The 22,114-nt window shown below is 39.7% G+C and overlaps 1 protein-coding gene and 1 long non-coding RNA gene across 6 annotated transcripts in view; one reads left to right on the forward strand and one right to left on the reverse strand.

The window, feature by feature from the left end:
- Positions 1–22,114, forward strand: part of LOC127071732 (monocarboxylate transporter 10-like) — an 86,843-nt gene that overhangs the window by 43,427 nt on the left and 21,302 nt on the right. For 2 of the 3 annotated variants that reach the window (XM_051011321.1, XM_051011319.1), the window contains exons 2-5: positions 7,668–8,191; positions 9,013–9,181; positions 13,612–13,722; positions 14,117–14,290. In XM_051011321.1, the coding sequence (XP_050867278.1) occupies positions 8,009–8,191; positions 9,013–9,181; positions 13,612–13,722; positions 14,117–14,290 (637 nt within the window). In that variant the 5' untranslated portion in view covers positions 7,668–8,008. Of the gene's footprint in view, positions 1–111; positions 406–7,667; positions 8,192–9,012; positions 9,182–13,611; positions 13,723–14,116; positions 14,291–22,114 lie in introns of those variants that run through there. The other variant, XM_051011320.1, reaches the window with a different exon arrangement.
- LOC127071759 (uncharacterized) overlaps positions 1–22,114 on the reverse strand; it is a 79,056-nt gene that overhangs the window by 34,830 nt on the left and 22,112 nt on the right. The gene's annotated exons all lie outside the window — the stretch shown is intronic.

Raw genomic sequence — 22,114 nt, forward strand, 5'->3', positions numbered from 1 at the left:
ATTGACACCGACATCGTCGTCCCAAGCCCTTCCATTATCGCAGCGGGAGGTAAAGTTTACTTCGCAAACTTCTAAGATAATCGAAAGTGTCGCCTTTATGTCTCACTGTCTACCTCTCTTTTAGATCCGTCAACCTACCACTTTCTTCCTCGCCAAAGAGGAAAAGAGACAAGGACGGAGAGAATCCTCTTACTTTTCTTCGACTGGCAAACTAGCTGCGTTTACCGATTTTCGTTATATATCTACTCGATCGAAATACAAGAAAGAAGGAAGGAAAGAAAGAAAGAAAGAAAACTAAAAAAGCTAAAAACGAACGCAGCATTTTCGATCGAGAAGATCGAAGGATCAAAGCTATACTTTCAATTGCGACGCTAAGCTGTCAGTGACGTATTACTCTTCTTGGACGTACGTATCCTCGTGGATAAAAACTTACAGGCACGATTTGATCAATTTTTCAAGATACCTATAGACCGATTAAAAAGAGAGAGGGAGACAGAGATGGACGCAAACGTTGTACCATGCTTGAAATAGCTCTCGGCTTCGAGCCAGGCTGGCTGTCCAAACAAAACGGAGATTTCGAGTGCACCGATCGAGGGATCCTCGATATCGCAAACTCCATTTCTGGAAAATGACGCTACTTTTTTCGCTCCGCGCTTTTCCTCTTCTTTTGATATAACTACTATGTACTTAGTTATATACGTACACATTTATGTGCTATAATATATATATATATAAAATGTATAAATAAATGTACGTGCACGTACCTATATTTTATATCTAAGAAAGAATCTCTCGCTTTGAAAGCAACCTTGGATGCAATTAATTTCAAAAGACGAGATAAAAACGTCGTCGACCGACGATTCCAATCCGAAGGCTATCGAAGAACTGCGAAGCAAAAGAGATCGAGAGAGATCATTTCGCTTAATTGATCCGCTTAACATCGTCGACGTGTAAAAATAACGAAGGGAGAAATGGAGAGAAAGAGAGAGAACGATAGAGAAAGGAAATAAAGCAGGAGGAATTAAAAAATATGTAAGCCGGTGATTACGAGAATGGTCTAAGTAACACGTTGTTAGAGATACTTTAATATCGTGTTATTTAAAAATTGTTTCTTTTTATATCGACAAATAGATCGATTTTTTAATATCTCGAATGACTTTGCTCGCTTACACAGTCACCGTAGTATCTTTCCGAGAATCCGTACGAGACAACAAATTTTTTCTCAAAGGCTAGACTCTAAAGATAAAGATGTTTCGCCATCTAAAAAAAAAAAAAAGAAAAAAGAAAAAAAAAGAAAGAAAAAAATAAAGATATCCATCATCGTGTGAGAAAATAAATCTAATGCGATTCGATCACACAGTTTCCTCTTTGATAGCCGAGTCGCATCTTAAAGTCGAAAGTTTGAGGACGGAGATAGCTCGCACATTTGTCGAGACGCGTCTTTCGCATCTGCATAATAGCGTTGAACGTTGCTCTTTCGTTCTCTCGTATATACGTACATACGTACTATGTATCTATGTATGTAGCTAGCTAGAGAAGAGATAAAGCTTTAGGAAAAGAAGCGTAGGAAAAGCATCAGCTTGAAACTTGGCGTCAGCAGCTAACGGCGACAGGAAAGCTCGACGGTGGAGAGTCGTAGGAGGAGTGTAAGGACGCAGAATGAAATCAATAATACACCTACATACAAAGCCACGGCTTGTGTCTCGTACGGTCTTATGGTGTGTTGCTATGGTATAAACTACTGTTTGTGCTGTCCTAGTGCTTGCACGCTCTAGTTTCTGACATTTCGAACCACTCTCCTCTCTCTCTCTCTCTCTCTCTTTCTCTTGTTCTCGGTTCCGAGCTTTCGGTGCTTGAGGGCTAACTTACAAACGCATCCTGTTGAACACACAAGAGAGAGAGAGAGAGAGAGAGCTAAGTCGTATGATAAAGTTTAACATTGTTTATCTTTGTACCATCATGCACTGGAACATTGCGGATAAACTGAAAAAGCTCAAGTTACAAAGCACGCTATATAGCTTTGACTAGCAAAGGAACATTATTTTAATTCATGCGAGAAAATTAATTAAAGAATATAAGACGCGTGATCATTTAGAACATTTTAAAGAAAGAATGGATATCGAGCCGGCTTCCATGTTATACGAGAAGGGTAGATAAAAGGCCCGGTTAAATTCAATAAACGTTCGATGCACTCACCCTCCATAAATATTTCTCGACCCGATAAATTTCTTTTCAATGCCCTCGGAACTTCGACTCATGACGTGGAATTTTAATAGAGCTATGCGTGTATATAATAACGAAAGAGAGAGATTTAGATCGAACGAAATAATATGTAAATCATAGTCATCAATTTTGTTAAACGAAACACGCCGAGCATGGCAACTTCCCTAATTATTCGAAAACGAGGAAAATTATTACGAGAAAATTAATACGTACGTGTCTTTTCAATGACACGAGTCACGTTTTTCTCACCATTGTTCATGGTAATTGCAACAGTTTAGCGGTCTTCGCTAATTCATACAAACGAATACATCATATAATTCGAGACCATTGTTTTACGTGTCACCCAGGAGAGAGAGCATTGTAAGTTGAAAGTTTACAGAGCACATGCCTCGAAGTTAGAAGTACACTGTTTTAAGTTGATTACACTAGAGAGAGAGAGAGAAAACGTGTCGTCCCTTGGATTACGATCGAAAGGACCGTTGGATTCAGCTGAAATTTCATTAGCACCTAGAGAAAAAAAGAAAAGAGAAAAGAAAAAGAGCAAAAGAAACTCTCGCGTAATCTCGTTCGTCGAGGGAAAAAAAGCTGAACGCAGCGAAATTTCCAAGAAAAACTTTTGCTTAATACGATAGAAATCAAAGCGAATGTATAACGAACGACGGGCCAAAAGTTCTCGGACGATTCGAAAAATCGCTTACTCCCCTTCGAGACGTTTCGGACTAATCTTTTCTTCGAGCACGTAAAACCGTGCGAGCCTTAAAACGATCTCGAAAAGGAGCGATCGATTTTCAGAGATCGTTGGAGAAATTTGGATCCGTCTGTCGCTTCGGCGAGCACGAAAACAATTTTACTCTTTATAAATAAAAAGAAGCTCGGTAATTCGATAGGGAGTACTTATCTACTCATTTTCCGTCTTTTCCTTTCCGCTCGTTTTTATCGGAAACGTTATAAGCGAGGATACGCAAAGAATAATCGCCGACATAAAACCGGCTTTTGTGTCTGAGATAAGAAAATACTTTTATACCATCGCGATTGAACGTAATGCGATTCTTACTTCCGATGGAATTCGATGTTCCAACGTCGAGAAAAAGGAATTTCCTGTGTTTTCTTTCACAATGGATAACTCTTCGATCTTCCTACATTTTCATCGTCGTACTCTTCGAGTCTTTCGGCAAAGAAGAAAATTCCATTTTCAAATTCACCTTTTTCAAGTAGATTCGATCGTAAATAATATCAAAGATATCGAACGATCGATCGATTATTTTCGGTATATACACGTACGTCGTGATACAAACGAATGGTATATTACTTATACGAGAAAATCGAAGCACGCGAAAGATCTCGAAGGACTTAATTATTTTTCAAGAAGCAAGCGAGCTCTTCCTAAGAGCTTACCGGCGTTTCTCGATCGATAAGAAAAATTCTCTTCCAACGTAAGTTCCTTTTCGATATCTCGCTCACATTTTCTCGCATAAAGCGCAACGAACGATCGCTTCAACTTTCCAACGCATTCAATAAGTTCGTTCTATATTTCAAAGGAAACGTCGTCGAATAAAGTTAATTCTCGAATGCATGAACTTGCGAGGAAGAAGAGAAAGGAGAAGAGAAGATCTCACGAGTGCGTGGAAAAAAGGATAAATAATGAATGAATGAATGAATGAATGAATGAAAAGTTGCCATTGTCGAGACGAGAGGACGGTCCTCCTCTCGATCGAAGGACGGGTCGAGGGATTTACAAAACCGATGCGAAAACGGCCAAGAATTCGATAGACGCAACCTGTCGGAAATGTTTTCATGCAAAAACGACAGGAGGAGGAGGAGGAGGAGGAGGAGGAAAAGGTGAAGTTGGAGAAAGGAGATAGAGATGGCAAGGGTGGATGATACGGTCGTTCCTTCCAGCGACGGTTACACGATCATCCGGCAACATCATGCAGCCGGCTGGCCAGAGTTCGAGGGTGGATTCAATCTAGCGGGATTACGCTGGCCGACCTCCTCCTCTCCACCTCTTCCTCCCCTCTCTATATTCCGCAGCATCCTCTTCCCTCGTCTCCTCTGTCTCCACCTCTAGGGACGACGAACCGATCGAAACTTCCTATAGCTTTCTCTCCCTAGGACCGTTCTAATAGAGGGACTACCTTTCGGCTGTAAAGACTTTGGTTAAACAAGACGTACGATCGTAATCGTTAATCGATCTGAAGAAAAAAAATCTTTTTCGTTCTTTCCTTTTTTCCTTTGTCTCTCTCTCTCTCTCTCTCTCCCTCTCTTGCTCCTTTCTTTGCTTTTCGTTTCGATTATCGACCGATACTCCTACACGCACTCTTTTTGCTCGAACCTGTTGCGTCGTTAACATAATGTCTGACTAGCGATTGTAACTTGATATGAGAATATAACCACGGCCAGTGCTAATTGGATTTTACGTACATTAACCGTTCGTTTAACGACTGCTACACGATAAGCTAATTCCGTTGGCGGTGAGCGTACTAAAACATTAGCGCGGAGCATGCGTACATGCGTCGACTTTCTCCTCCCTTCTACCCTTGGGAATAAATGTAAACGTTAAAAACCTTAATGCGCTGCTCATCGTTTACGTTAATATCGCTATTTAACGAGTCTCCGTTTTATCGAGTGGTTCGTTATTAAATGTAAATACTGAGCGACGCCGTATAAACGATTATTACGACGACAACACGGTCAGAGAGAATCGTCGTAAAATACTTACGAATCTTCTTCTCGTAACGTCATTTCGACGGACATCGATTTGTCGAGGCTTTATCGTATCGATGACAAATTCGCTTGTAAAAAATAATTTCACTCGGTCGTCGGTTTTGGACAGCGAGGACGCGTCGTTTCGAAGTCCGAGGAAAACTGAGAGCAAAACGGAGACGGATAGATAGGAAGAGAAAGTCCAATAGGGACATCGTGAAATCCTATTTAATTAAAACAAATTACTAATAAATTTCGTCCAAACCCACGAGAGTTGTACTTTTTCCTCGATGCAATAAATACTAAATATGTGCTGATATCACGAAAAACGAAGCAGCTATCGGTACTTGGCGAAATGTCGTAAGATCGGCCGTTGGACGCCGAATAAGAGACTGCGAGGTTGAATTTCTATATAATATTATGCTCGAGTCACCTTTATCCCCTCTCTCCCCTTCTCTCTTTGTATCTCTATCCACTTTTTTCTGTTTACATAAGTTTTAGATAGGACGACCGAGAGCGTCGCGTTTGCTTTTTCGATTTGACTTTGGCTTGTTTATATTTTACACGTGGGAGGTCACACATAGGTTACGCACGTATTCACGCGTTCGATAAATATATTTTTTTTATTTTTCTGTCTCTCTCTCTCTCTCTTTGTTTCCGTATTTTGGAAGGGAAGCAAACAACAAGCTTAACCACTCTCTTTTTCTCTCTCTCTCTTCCGATACAACGTAAATAGATACATACATAGTATCGCAGTGAGAATTTTTCCGATCGTTTGTCATACACCTCTTCCCATTTTCTATTATTTACTTTTCGCAATACATATTGCATGAAGAACGAAGGCGTGAACGACGACGAAGGATAACTTGAACTCGCACGGTTGCAACGTAATAAAAATTGAATCGATGCATAACGAATGTACCGAGTAGAAACGCATCGAAATAGCTTCTCTCTTCCATCCTGTTTTCTCCAACGAGGAGAGCAAAAGAAAGAAAGAGAGAGAGAGAGAGAAAGAGAGAAGAGTATATGAAAAGAAAGATGAAAACGAGGACGTATATAGCGAATACCAACAGCGTTTGTACGGCCGTGAGCTCGTGGCGTTCTCTAAAGGCAAATTAATTAAATTCGTAACGATTTTAATTAAATCGACGAAACCGGCATCGATGACAACTACTACTACTACTACTACTGCTGCTGTTGCTGTTGCTGCTGCTGCTGCTACTACTACTAGGCAACGACGACGACGACGACGACGACGACGATGACGGCGACGACGATACACGTTCGATGCAGTTGTTTGCACAATCGATACTTTTAACGATCGAGAGAGTGTGCGTTTGTGTGCGAGAGAGAAAGAGAGAGAGAAAGAGACGTACGTACACAACAATGAGTCGACATAGCATACGCGATATTCCAATTAACGTAGACGCGGCCGTGACGTCGTTATCATACCGTGCATGCACGGAATTATTACAGATATTTCAAAAACGCCTACGACAGGCCTGCGGCGCGACTTCTGCATACCGATGCCAGAATACGCTCGGAGAAGGAACTACCTAGAAGGGTTTCTGACAACGACACGAACCAAGGGAAAGGGAAATGGAAGGATGAGGGGAGGGAGAGAGAAAGAGAGAGAGAGAGAGAGAATGTTAGTAATTGCAAGGAGTTCTGCTAGGCAAGGTTTTAATAAGCGTCACTTTTTTTCTTCTTTCTCCTATGTTTTCTTTTTTTACGAGACACGTATTTTTTAGCAACCCGAGAGAAAGAGACGGCTAATTACACCGCCAATTTTTATTCCTACGAGAACTCGCGACAATGACGTAGAAAAGGGGGAAGATATAATTTAATTGGATACGATTCTTCGTTACGACTTTTCGTCTCGTTTCTCTCCTTCTCAATTTTTTTCTCCGTCTACTTGGATCTCCGATCCTTTCTCGATCGATCCGCAAGAAATTATCATTTTTTTTTTTTTTTTAAGGGAAGAAAAACGTGGCGATCGCTGATCGATTAGAAAACGCATATAATATCGATAGATATTTCGTGTTTATAAAGCACGCACGAATCCCGTCAGAAAAATGATACCAATCGTTCTCGCACTTGTTACATATTCCACATTTGATACGGTATTAAAATGAAATATTTGGAATATATTTTTGGCGCCTCTGGGAAAATGAAATTTAACTGTTTAAAACGTATGTATGTAAATGCTTGCGCTTCGTTGCCCTACGAATTTGTCAATATCGATGCGATGCGCGCAAACATACGCATATAACATATCCCCCGTTTCTCTCTTTCTCTCGTTATACATCGAAATGCTTAAACGCGAGAATCCGCTGTTGGAAATTCTCCCAGCAAATCCTATTGCTAAAGTCCATGCGTTTTATTCATGAATGGCGTTACGAGAATGACATTTTTTTTCTCCTTTTATTAAACCATGTTCACCACTGATCGTTCATAATCCCTGTATCTCTCGGTACTTTACTAACTAACAAAACAAAATAAAGAGAGCAATAATCCAGATAATCCTGAGATACTTTTTGCCGTGCTTCAATTTTTCCACATCCCTCTCTCCCTCTCTCTCTCTCTCTCTCTCTCGCAACAAATTTTATATTATCGCATACAAATTTTATTTATACAAAAGGAGTATTATTTTTTTTATGTAAAAGGCAATCGTTTATAGAATTAAAAGAAATATATGATAAAAATCGTACGTTCATTTTCTACGTTCTTTCTGGTTACAGACGGCAGAAAAAGAAGAAGAAGAAGAAGAAGAAGAAAAAGAAAAAGAAGAAAAAGATCGTTGGAAATAAAGAAAGAAGAAAAGGAAATATGTCGAGAAGGGATGGGTCGAAAAATGGCCGGCTCTTTTTTCTCGATATCGACGCGAACGATAGAATAGAAGGAAGAAGGTGCCGTCTTCGTCCTGTTCGTCTTCCTCTTCGTCTTCGATAACACGGCAGCTTCCTTCTCCGATTCGTCTTTCTTCTCATCTTACTCATCCTTCTCCTTATTGAGAATGCGCATCGGAGCGTAAGAAGACGTAGTACAGTGGCAATAAAATGTGGTGCGCATTATCGTGAAAATGTTGGTGGACGAGTGTGGAAGCGGGATGGGGTGGACTACGGCAGCGAGCGTTAGAGGGGGTTGGTCCACCCCCGGTGCTACTGCTGGATGCAGAAACTCTGCGATGAGTTTCGGGGGCAGTGTACCTTCTCTTCACCCAGCTGGCTCGATACGATCCTTGCGTTCCCAGCATTCCATGCAGGTAACAAGACGCAAGACGACTATGTTTCTCTCTGTATCTCTCTCTCTGTCTCTCTCTCTCTCTCTCTCTCTCTCTCTCTGTATTTCACTCTTCCTGTTTCATCCATGCACATCCAACCTTTTCTCTTTGAGTCGAATAACGTTTTGCTAAATTGCGATGAAATGCTCCTCGACTCGAGAGAAAGAGAGGGAGACGACGAACTTTTTTCTTTCTCGTTCAGTGAACCACAGCATGCAATTTTAAATGTAATAGTTCGACGATTCTTCGAGCACTTCGACACGCCGATATCAAAAAGTTACTTTCAACTATCCATCTATTCTTTTTCTTCTTTTTTTCTCTCCTTTTTCCTTTACACCTCAAACTATCCGGTCTATTTTTATAAAGTCGTAAAGTTAACATTCGCGTCGAGCCAGAGATTATCGGACTTTTCTCCTTTTTTTTTTTTGCGTTGATTAATTTGAATGACGATATCGAGAGATCTACGTATCCCAAAGTCGATTCGAAAATAGTCGATATAAAGGGAATTACCAGTGGAATATAGGTGCGATAGGGTCTCTACGATGGGATACAATAGCCAATAGAGATATCCGTTTCCGTAACAGGCCTGATTGCGAAGCTATAGAAACGACACGTTCGTATTGGATATAGGTATACACTGCTCTAATTATCGTCAAGCTAGTTTTATTTTATATCCGATGTGTGTACGTCCGCACACACGTGCGTACACACGCTTGGTCCTACCTACGTCCAGAAAAATTCTATTTCGAGACAAAAAAAATTTGTGGTGTTTTTCTTCTATTGTTTCGTTTTTTTTTTTTTAGTGTCCACAAGAGACACCGCAAAGATGTATACACTGCCATCCCATTCACGCATCGAACACTCCTAACAATTATGTGCATCACCCTATGCAGTATTACACGCCCAGTCATTGTACGGAGGGTCAACAACAGAACGGAACTTATACGCCGCATCGGAGTTCCTATCATGGCGGTGAGTTATCATTCAGTTTTCAATTAGCATAAATTTCGGCCATTTTATGAAAATATATATATATATGTGTGTGTGTGTGTGTGTGTATAACGGTTAACTCCTGTAAAACGCTTTGTCTACGAAATATAACAGTAGTAGTAGGTACGTTCGTCCCTTGCGATATGAATATGTAAAAAGCCAAGTGAAATTGGTTCTCTGATATCTTCGTTAAAACCACGTTCCGTATTTGTTCTTCGTCCATTACACGTCTAAGTATTACGTTTACTTTCCTATAACAATAATTCGTTCTTTTTCTTTTGCGAGATCTCTCTTTCTCTCTCGCTTCTTTATACTCTTTGAAAACGTCGAACTCGTTAATATATTGGAGCGAGATGAAAACGTCTAACAAAAAGAAAAAAAGGAATCAAAGGATCGATGCTATGCTCCAAGAGACTGCTTGAAAAAAGAAGTCTACTTTAAAAATTTTAATAGAAGGATGTAATGAACACCCTGTCGAAAATACTTTTCAAACGATCTCTTTTATGATAAATTATTATAGCTAGTTTGATATCATACGTTCGTTCTAATAAGGAAGAAAGAATCTTTCCGCTGACGAGTTTTAGGAAAAGAAGAAAGAAAGAAAGAAGAAAGAAGAAGAAGAAGAAGGAAGAAATCTAGTAAGATTGACATTATTTGAAAGTTCTTTAGAGTACACTTGGAAAAACGTAAGAACATTATTACCGTGGCTTAACGTTAGAAGTTGTAGTTGGATTTCAGCTGAAAGCACGACGCGGAAAATCGGATAATATGCGAAGTATACGAAGTAGAAAGAGAAAGAGAGAGAGAGAGAGAGGAGGAGTTAGGACAGAACCTTTAGAAAACTCGAAAAGAGAGCACGTATTCCTCGTTGGTAAAGGGAGCAAGCTTTTCTTCCATTTTATACTATCATTTTTCTACGTCGTATGCTAACTGCCTACCATCCACCCTCCGACCCAACAATCTATGGAATACAACCGCGACAAGGACGAAAATCGAAGCCCATCCATCTGCTCAAGTTTTCTACGAGCTTTTATATCGCAGAGAGGAAACTTTTCGAGAGGTGAAATTTAGTATGCTCTTAGTTGCGTTCTAAAGAGTTTAATCTTTGATCGGGACGGAAAATTGATGAAACTCCGATCGATAGGTTTACCACAGTAGGACGGATGCAGTTTCGTTTAATCGTTAACAAAAGGAGAGAAAAGGAAGGCCGAAGGAAAACGGGACGGAGAGAAATGGAACACGATATTATTCCAAAAGGGCAAAGTTCATCGTGCGAGTAGAAAACGTTACGGCGTTATTATCGCGAGTTTATGGTGAAACTTGTGTAATCCAAATGAGAGAGACAGAGAGAGAGAGAGAGTAAGGCGCGAGAAATCGCGTAATATGCGAAATATGAAGGTACGGTCGTTCGTGCTAGTTTAGATTGCAACGCTTTGTAAAATAACATACGTGAAAAAGGAAAACAGACGTACCGCTTTAAAGGCTGCTTATCGTCATGCAAAATTCGTATGAAAAGTATAAATTATACGTAGCGCGTGTACTCTCTACTGTAATGATTAAATATCAATCTAGTTTTTTTATTCGTCGTTGTACGAACGATAACAGATTTTTTTTAAACGTCCTTTAACTATTACACGCGGACACACGCACGCGCGCGCACACACTTTTGAAGGAATCTTCTTCGTTTCGACAGCGTTTCGATAACGGAATCATTTAACGAGACATTCTTGAAATTGAATCGATAATATTTAAGTATCGATAAGAGAGATCAAGGAAAACTGTCGTCCGATCGAAAGGTCACAATTCATTCTCAAAGATATTTTGTCGTACCGAGAGAACCGTGAAATTCAATTTAATCGTTTCCTCCAGTCCTTTCGGAACGAGCTCGTCAGCAATTTTTATGCCCAGCACACTTTCGCGAGCTACCTAATGGCGGCCTTGTAATTCCTTCCACGGTAATTTCATATCCAGAAGTGTCAGGATTTTTATAGCAAACTCCATTTTCAGCGATATTTCTCTCTTTCTCTTGGCACAAGGTACTACTTTTTATCATTGCCCAGAGAAAGATGGAGATAAAGAGAGACAGACGGAGAAAGAGAGAGTCATTAAAAACATCATACTTCACGTCCTAATAAAGATCGGATTAATTAATCGTTCATACCATATTTCAATTTTAATTGTTCCCGGCAATTTTCCCAAACACGATTTATTTTTTATATTACTAGGTTAGCGGCGAGAGCCCGAAACGTTCCCAGGTGATTTTAAAAATCATTATATTTTTTTTCTTTTTCGAAACTTTTTGAGCTATTCTTTTCTTTCTTTTTTTTCTTTTTTTTTTGTTTCAAACTAAAACTACAAGAGCCTAGAAACTTTTTTTGAAGTTCGCAAGTCCGCACGTGAAATATTTCCACTTCTCTATTTCACAATCATTGACCCGTTTTTCTGCACCTTTGCTACGACGCGTCACCGACTCTCTCATTGTCAGCCCTTTCTCTCCCTTCGTCTCGCTACTCTTTCTCTCTCGGTCTAGTAGATCATCCTCTTTATCTCTTTCCGCTTCTTTCACGAGGGAAAATTTGTTCCGTATTATTTTTTAAGCCGCTTTCCTCGAGATTATGATGGAACACGTGTAATTATTCGATTCAAATCTAACTAACAATTAAACTTTTAAAGGAAAAAGAAAAGGGACGAGATAAAATGAAAGAAAGAAGAGAAAAGAGGTCAGAACCCGGATCTGAAATGATGAAATAGATGTCATAATTATGAGCAAAAAGAAAAGAAAGGGAAAAAGAAAATAAATAAAAAGAAACAAAGAAAGGAACGTGAATGAAATTAAAAGAAAATTCCGGGCAGATACGAAGGAGAAAGAAAGACAGATAGGGAATTTCATTGCATTTTATACTTAAATTCTAGATTTTGACGAGTCGGTACGATCTCACTTTCCACTTTACAGTCATCCAAAGCCCTTTTCTCTTTACCTTTTACTTAAAGTGCCATCGCTTTTCTGCCCTTGCACGGTACACTGTCATCTGCCTTTCATGAACACTTTGACCTAAGTCTTTCTCTCATTTCTTTCTTTTCCATTAAAAAATATTCTCCTTTCTCTCTCTCTATATTTCTCACGCAAACTCAACGTATGTACGTCGTACGTAGAGAGAAAGGTATTCGATTACAGCGTTACAAGTAATAACGCATTAAGATAGCCGTATATAAAATAAAGCAGAAGGAAGAAGATTTTTAATATAACCGATAAATCCCCATAGAAATTCTTACGTTAAATGCTCGACAATATCCCTCTCTCTCTCTCTCTCTCTCTCTCTCTCGGACTTATCGGAAATCGATAATTCGATGTCGCACTGTCAATATCGAAAATGCTAGATGTGCTGCCAGTTAATATCGCGATATAACTTGGACCAATCGAGAGAAAAGAGAAAAGTCGAAAACGTTGGATGTTCGAGGGAAAACTTTGTTAGAGAAGAGATACATTTTTCCTATCTGAATCATACGTATGTATAAATATATCCTTGAATACATAGATATCTACTATTGCTAAACCATGAGAAAATAATTCGAAGGAATACGATCCTTCGATCTTTCTACCAGAGTCGATCGTTTCGTGCAAACTGTTACCTATCTCTTTCCATCTCTCGTCTCCTTTTTCTCTTTCTATTTTGTATCTTTCTCTCTCTCTCTCTCTCTCTTCCTTTTCTCGCGTCGTCTTCAGCTGTCCGGAGCACGCAAATACAACGTTACGAAGCCGAAAGATACCCCGCTACAGCTCCTTAAGAAGATGCACCACCCTTCCAATTTCTTCTTTTTAATACCCTACTACTCTCATCTTTTTCCTCTTCTTCTTCTTCTTCTTCTTTCTACTTCCTCGTCAACAACTCCTGAAAAGAAACTACGACGATTCGCAAGCGTGCGCTTAATTTACATACGAGCTACTTTGGTATTTCCTAAGAAGTGAACGTTTTAATGTACCACTTTCTTCAACGTAATCGCGAGTCTTTCTCCCTGTACCGTTTCTTTTTCCTCTTTCTACACAATTTTCCTTTTTACACGACCAAGATCCCGTTCCTTTTAACCCTTCCCGTAACATCCGATACTCGCAGCATTCATGCGTATTATGCCAATTATCGATTTCTTATTTAAATTGGATCCAATTACGAACGAACGTACGTACGTCAGAATAATGCGAGACGTGGAAAATAACGCGCGCGTGGTTGTCACGAAGATATCAATGTACGTTGAACGTCTGTGCGGAATTTTCAATTCATTTCAGGATTTTATCGAGTTACCATAGTCATCTCGAGGAAGAAAATAATCGAAAATAATTCAAAGTAATCGATTTTTAGTCTTCGAAAGAAAGATCGATTTGATCCATCTTCTTTTTTTTGTTTCCTCCTTTCCAGACACTCGTATACGATATACCGACACGGAGGAAAGCTTGGCAGGGAACGCAAACTGGGTCCTTGGTGATTTACGAACTCTTCATCGTTGTGTTCCCGCATTGCGACGTACAGGTAGAACAACGTCATATTTGTAATCCGTTATTTTCTTCCTAGCAGCGAAAACGCTATAGAATAATTTGATTTCACGCACAACGTCGAATCTTCGAGCTTATGCAAATATAATGTTTGTTTAAGAACGTGTACCAAGCGATTCCGGAGATTAATTTAACAGCCGAGAAGACTAATTTCGAATGCGAGATCACGAACCGTTTGAAAATCAAACTCGATTTTATTTACTAATTTTAATTCGTCCTATAAGACTATTTGGCAATACGTCGTACTTATCGAAGAATGAAATGACAAATAATATTTCTATGATATTCGCGATGAAAATATTTCAAAGTTAATTAGATCGAATCTAACGAGACGTCGTCGTTAAGAGGATAATCTTTTTTTTTTCTATCAGGCATAGACGTCGCTGGTATGCGAGCGCATTTCTATCCGGAGGGTGGCTGGGGGTGGTTGGTATGTGCAGCTGGCTTTCTCGCCCTGTTGCTCACTACAGGAATGCAGCTCGCCTTTGGCTTTCTTCATCTTTATGCTTCACGTCATTTCGGCGAGGTACATATAATGGACATAGGTACGTCGTTCTTTATCTTTCAGTCTTAAGAAAAAAAAAGAAAAAATACAAAAAGAAAAAATAGCAGACAAAAACTTGAAAAAAGTCGCTACGTTTAAATTTGAATCCACCCTTCTACCACGGTTGGCCTACAAATAATGCTCCTACGTATTTCATAAGTTTCAGAATGTCAGACATGCACGATGAACGCGATCGTTTCTTTGAATCGCTTAGGGCTTTGATAAAAAAAAAAATGAGAAAAGAAAGAATAAGACGGTTACTAATTTAAATTTTCAATTAAGAATTGTCACGAAGAAAGGAAGGGAGACTGAAAACCGGAGAAATATAAAGTATATAATAAGCAATCTTTCCTCAAAACGCGATAAAAATGTTGAAAGAAGTTTAATCAAAGTTTGTCAACGTTTCTGGGTTATATGACTCTAGCTTAGAGATATTTCTTCGATATATCGTAGGATATCACGAGAGAAAAATGCAACAAGGGGACGTAAATAACGCTCCAATAACTTTATAGTAAAGTACAATGAGATGTCGAGCTTTATGTTCTCTTCTCTCATTAGTTCGTACGTATATTTACTTTGTTGTAACTTGTCTCTTATATGTACATATAAAGATAGATGTGTTACCGAAGATCGATAAATGGCAGAGCTCAAAGAATCTGTCGTAGCGATTTATCAGGGGCTCGTTACCTTGGTACTTAACCTTTAAGCTGCTAGAACAGAAAGAGAGAGAGAGAGAGAGAGAGAGAGAGAGAGAGAGAAAAGGTAGTAGTAATATTGGGGTCAAAGGCGAAAAGTGCTTTCGGAAAACACACGTGAACTACGGAGCTCGATGGGGTGGCTCTTATCGACGATACAACCCAGCAAAACCCGGAAATTGTCGACGCGTTCGACTTTATTTAAGGGTAAATAAATCAAGGGAACGAAGAAAAAGAAATCTAATAATGCTTGTAAAAAAAATATATATATATCGCAAAAAAATTATCGAAATCGAAAATGAAATCTCGTGATCTGAGACAATCGATAATATTTAGGTAAAACCATAGGTTTTACCGTCGACCGAATTATATTGAAAATTCTACGTCAGCTCTAGTCAACTCGTTAATATTCCATTCCTCGAGGAAGTAATCCTTCTGACATCGAAGAGCAACTCGAGAGTTACGAATTTAACGGACTTATTAATCCATGATACTTGTAATCGATTTACTCGAACGAAGAAACTAATAGAAAGAGCAGTTGCAAAGACGCATCAAAGTTAAACTATGGAAGATACTTGAGAAATCGGTACAAAGTTTATATTCGCTTATCGAGAGAAGCTACAAAGACAAAGAAAAATATTGCTTTCTTTAAATATTCCAAATTAGAATTATCGAACCAGCCAGAGATCATTGGATAAATTAATTAAAAGTGTTAACGAGCGAATTAAAGACTTAAAAAATAGAATTATCAGTCATAAAAAAAAAGGTATCGAAGAAATGATCGTGTCGTTGCTTTCAACGTGCGATCTCTTGGAGAAAACTTCGATCAAAAGGAATAGAATCGACTCGAAAGATTTGAAAAAGTAATGGATTCGCAAAAGTTCTAGCGAATTGTATTCGTCTTGTCTCGGTCAGTCGTTTTGTACGAACCATCGTTCTTTTTAAAAAGAACAGAAAAAGAAAAAGAAGAGTAGCTCTCGAATTTCTAGTAGCGAAAACGATTCTCTCACTCTTTCTCTCCAACGATTTCTCCTCTCCCTCTTTCGAACATACGCGAAACAGCACAGGGCAAAACTTGTCGAACTTCTTACTCAATCTCGAGGAAGTGAAACTCCGTGGAAGAAAATAAGTTTCCATTCTCGAGGATCGGAAAAACACATTTTCTAAATCCCGATGCGCAACCAGCAGTATGTCTCTCTCTCACTCGACATAGACACACATGCACGCCTTCTCTTTCCCTCCCTCTTCCTCTTCTACGTCGTCTCTTCGTTTTCTTCCTCGAGGGAACGAAGAATTTTCTAGCCTTCCGCGAGGATCCATTTCATGCACACTTTCGACGCGGTTTAATCTTCCACCAGGAAATTCCCCGAGATAATCCTCCAAATACGATCGTCGCTAACAGAGAGAAAGAAGGAGACGGACGGATAGATAGATAGATAGATAGATAGATAGATAGATAGATAGATAGAGAAACAGAGAGAGAGAGAGAGATCAGTTCAGAAAAATCGCAATATGTATCTAAGCGATTCGGAGAAAGAAAAAAAAAGATGGCGACGAGTCCGCAAACGCACTTTCATCTCGTCCCTTCAGAATTCCCATCAAAACTTTTCCCACCAAGAATATTCTCCTTTAACGTCATTTATTCACCGTGCGTCTATTCCGCCGCGAAGACGTTAATCCTCGACTCTCCCTTTCCCTTCGGTCCTCGAAATAAACGTCAACTTTTCTTCTTAATTCCAATTATATATTCCCTTTGATCAAAGTAGACGGCAAATACAAAGTACCAACTTTCGATCGCGAAAGAGGGAAAGTACGAATTGTCGACTTTAAAAGGGACTAATCTCGATTAAATAGAAAAAAAAAAGAAAGAAAAAGGAAAGGAAAAGGGAAAACGGGACAAAGATATTAGTCGTGGAAATTTAAATGGAAGAGAAAGAAAGACGAATGATCGTCGAAAACGTTAGGAATTTTGTCGTACGAGCTGTCCCCTGAGGGAGAGACCGAATCATCGACTAGTATTTACCGTTGGGTGAACACACCTACGTATGTACCAACCGCGTCCTAGGTAATCCCTGTATGTGGAGCAATATAGTACGTCGTACACTATCTAATGACATATACGAGCGCAACCGGCATTGACCGCAGTAGTCCCTCTCTCCGTCTTCCTCTCTCTGTCTCTCTCTCTCTCTCTCCTCACCCAGTACTGGCACACGAGCGGTTTCTACCTCAAGATACGGATTTATTTGCCACCACCCGCAAAGCACTATGAATTATCCTTTCTAAACTTTGGGTCAAGGCCTACGTTCTCTCTACGAGAATACAATATACGATCCCCTTATACATTCGCTTCGCTCGTCGAAAATTTTCTTTAGAATCGCGAGCACGTAAAAGTTCTTCTGCGACGGTCTTAAGGATTACGAGAAAACAACGAAACGTTAAAACCTTCTGTTTTTCCTTTAGCTCCTAACGTCCACGGAAAAATATCACTTTTCTCGAGCCGTTGCCCGAGGACTCCTGGGAACATAAGAGAAAAACGATATCTTCGTTCTTCCGACTACGTGCCGTAACGGATTTATTCGTTTATTCCGACTTTATGGGTTGAGATTCATTTGACGTTTCGTTCAATTTTTCTGAATTAACGCGCTTCGACGCGTTGATCGAGGTAAAATCAAAAACGAGCGAGAGATCGCGAAATCGCGCCGTGCCTTTGACGAGCATTCGTTCTCGTTCATATCATGCGGTTAAACATGGTCAAATTCCCCGTCGCCCCTCCGTCCCCCAACTCTCGTTCTATTCCCTGACTCTACTCTCTACGTTCCTTTGCATCGTGCCTAATGCGACAATGCGGTCGCTAGGCATCATTGTACGCGAAGTATGGGCAAGTAAGTCGAGACAATACACGGTGTTCGCATAGCAGACAGTAATGACGTTATATGTAAAGTTGGCCCATGGAATATATCGGTCTCTCGCTCAACAATGAGGGGGAGAGAGGGAGAGAGAATAAGCTATAATCTCTCTCTCTCTCTCTCTCTCTCCACCTCTCTTTGTAGCTGCTGTGTTCCAGCATCCCTGATTCGCATTCGCACAGATAACGTTACGAAATATGTTGGTGGCTGAATCATTTAGCTCGAACTAATCGATGGGCTGCGTCATTATTCTAATTAATCGTATCACGTTATTGTCCGGTATCCCGAATCGATTCTCATCCTATCGCGTTCCTTCTCGCAGACTCTTCGTACTTAAAGGACAAACGTGAAATATTTGCAGGATGTAGGTATAGATCGTAAATAACGATAGGATTTTTATTTCCATAGAGAAGAGTCTATCCTCTCGACCTCTCGTAACTTTATCTCGATGTGATTCTCCAAGGCTTGCCGACGTCTAACGTTGTTCCATGATACGATCGGATGCAGAATGCTACGGTATCTACGTAAGCATGAGAAACGGTAACGTAAGAAAAGCCGAAGCTTTAGGGATTTTTTTCTTTTCTCTGATATACCGCATCCTGCGATTCGGTAGATAATGGGAGTACGCCGCACGTACGGATACCGCAACCGCATTCAAGGGGATTCGTGGTCGAAATTCGAAGGTAGACCTAGTTTCCGAAAAGTTACCGCCATGTTTCTTCCTTCATCAAAGTTAAGACGTCCTAGGATAAAACGAAAATCAAAGAAAATCGTCCGGTTCTAAGAGCTGAGGAAAATAAAACGATAAGAGAGATCTCGACGTCAGGAAAAAGACATGTTATATAATTTTCTAATATTAGAAGGCCAAGGTCTTCAGAGGTTAATTATGTAATGCGTTATAAACACACGCGCGCCGATCGATATCCCGTCTTTTGTACGACCATATCGATTGCTCGTTCAAGCTGTTTTTAAAAAGGTTAGTTAGGAAGAGCGGAAATAACCGACCTACCCGACGGTATACTCGTCGATTGAAAGGATTAATGCGAAATCTTATTTCGAGTTAACAAGCAAGGAAACATTCGCAGCCGATCGTTGGAAAATCTCCGAAAGACGACTCCTCTTCCTTTCTCTCTTCCTCCTTTCTCCGTTCGACGACGAACGTGTAAAATATTTCGCGAACGGCTGCCTTTATCGATAATAAAACACACACGTACGCGCGCACACGGACGTACCAAGGTACCATCGAGGAAGTCACTGGGAAAGTCGGAAATGCCTAAGGTCCCTGTGTCTTTCAAAATATTCTCGCGAAATAAAAGCACGAACGATGGATATAAGATAGACGTAAAAGGGACGTCGCGTAGGTTGAGCTTTACTGTAAAAGAAATATATGTGTACGTTAACGTGGAAGGATCACTACCACTGCTACCACCACCACCACTGCTTCTCGAAAGCAACAAGAACAAAGACTTTGTCGTTTCGTCTGACGGTTCGACGATAGAATTCTTCGACGTTTCTAGAAAAACTTGGACTCTTTTTTTTTCGTTATATATATTTCTAAACTCCCCGATGAATCTTCGAGATACGAGAAGCTTTACTCTAGTTCATAATGACGCTTTTGAAGTAATATTTCAAGAGTTTTTGAACGCTGACCGAGGACACTCGTTCGTACATCTTGAAACGACGAAATTTTCGTTGTGTGCGCGCGTGCTATCGGCTTTTTCTGTTTTACTCGTCGAATATATAAAATGCTTCGAGGTGTAAAATGTTCGATTCGATAGCTCGCAAAGAGTCGGGCGAATTGATTTCGATCCTGCAAAATATTTCTCTGGACGAGTAACGCTTGGAAAAGAGGCTTTTCTCGCAAAGTTCCTATATTCGCATCAAAGACGATTGAAAAGTGCCACTTGGGAAATATACTCGCTTCGTACTTCATCGAGCAACCTTCTGTTTTACTCTCTCCTTTTCTCCGGCTTTCTTTGTTTCTCTTACTCCTCGAGCAAATCAAAGTTTCGAAAATACCTCGAACAGGCACTCGGAACGTTCTTCAAAACTTTGACAAGATATTCGCAGAAAGTTCTTCGAACGACCACGATCTCGAATTTGTTTAAATTTTTCGTCTACGTGGGACGAGCCGAAAGTTCCTACGATCGTAGTTTTACAATTTCGAAAGGAAGAAAAATTAGCCTAAAGAGTCTGGAAAGAGGGTAATTGATTCTTGAGACAGCTTAAAAACTTTTAGTCCACTCTGCGCTTTAACGTATCTATCATCGCTGTTATAATATTCAAACATAACGAGTCTTCGCGAAAAGGAGTATATATTATATACGGGTAGGAAGAAGGTGATGGTTTCTTAGCTTACCTTGCATCGTTATTCTGCGCTTACCTTACGCCATTATTCTGCGCTTACTTTGCGCTTACTTCGCGTATTTGTTTCAAGTTTCTACGACTTTCGGTTCCAAAGATATTCTCACGTATAACAGAAGAGGTAGTTATCAATACGAAGAGAAGATTATTTCTCCGATCAAAAAAAAAAACAAGTTTATCAACTATTCATTAATTTGTGTAATAATGTTACAGATCGATTCGAATTTCTTTTCAACGAGATAAGATGGAATTCGTTTATAAAAAAAAAGTGCTTATAACGAATCCTTGATCGATCGTTTATCAATATTTTATGGGAATGTCTCCGAGGCTGAAAGTCGTAGAGCTTCGAAATAAATATTCGCAAAGTAAGTGCGGTATAACGACGTAAGATGTTTCTAAAAAAGAACAAACATATTCAAGGTTATCGGAGTTATTGCCCTACTTTTTTACGTGACGATTTGATATATTGCATTTTTATCTATCGGAGCAGCAACAAGTGTTTCTTGCGTTTAGATATCCTTAGTTAAATGGACGTTACAGGATGTTACAAAACCTAAAGCCACGTCAATAAGTTTACACCGCAAACACGTCCCGCGACAACGGAACTTTCGTTCTAGTTAATCGATCCTCTGTCTGTCTATCTGTATCTCTTTCTCTTTAAGAGACAATACGCTTTGAGAGAGAGAGAGAGAGAGAGAGAGAAAGAGAGAGCACGATAACGACTCTCGCAAAGGCAAATAATCGATTCTAGCTCGTCGACTAACGAGCACCGACGTGCGAATTATCATAACGCGAACGTCGATTTGTATCCTACCTACGAATCATTACGGTTGCAAGGATCAGAAGGGTCTTCGATATGTCGAGTTAATTGCACGTACAAATTGGCGTACATCGTTACGCTCGTATGTCGTTAAATGAATCGTAATTAATGCTCGTATATGTTCGCTCTATTTTTCCTTTTTTTAATTAAATATTTCTCTTTCTTTTTTAAATCGATCAAAGTGCGCTCTCTGAATTTTTTCAGTAAATACGGAAACGTTAATGCGTGAAAAAAAGATTATAGAAGAGCGATATTTACTTTTGGCATGAGATTTTTAAATATTAACAAAAGTGATATTAACAGAAGAAACATACGTGTGTTTCGTAGACCAGTTAAGTGAAAAAGGAAATTGTAGAACGGCAAAGAAAAAACGATAACTAAACTCGAAACTTCTCGTCTAAAAGCGTCTCACGAGAAACGTCGTTAGTGGAGCGATATATTACGAAAATCATCTCGACTTGTACGTCTGACAGAGTAATATCCAACTGTTTCCTAACGGAGAAAGAGAGAGAGAGAGAGGAGAATTCACCCTTCGGTACGAACGTCTTAGTCCTTTCCCGGAATTGCATCTTCGGTTCGATGGCTAATTACTGCTGTCGCGAAAATGATCTACGTTCCAATCCTATACGGATAATTAGTCGACTTCGAGTTAAATTAGTATAATCCATCGATCTCGTACTTTGTGTTCTCTACGTGAGAACTGTTAGTTAGTGGCATGGAAAGAAATGGAAAATATTAGACGATGAAGAATGAAGAAGAAAGGAAAAGGGAGTAGGGGAATGACGATTCAAAAAATTTCAAAGAATACGCGAGGTCGATCGCCTCTCGCGAGAAAAAAAGTTAATAACGAAGTGTGGGTTTTATTCGAATGGTAATCCGGTTTTGGAAAGAAGATTTAATCGAAAACACACCATCGTTATTTTCTCTAACGACGTTCCAAACGCTATGGCACCTTTATAAAGTGACTCGCTTAGGAAGGAAATCCTATAGCAGGGCGCGCTAGTTTCGACTTCGATAAGTCGACGAATTAATTCTGTCCT

This window comes from Vespula vulgaris, chromosome 23, assembly GCF_905475345.1.
Source record: "Vespula vulgaris chromosome 23, iyVesVulg1.1, whole genome shotgun sequence".
NCBI classification, from domain to species: Eukaryota; Metazoa; Arthropoda; class Insecta; order Hymenoptera; family Vespidae; genus Vespula; species Vespula vulgaris.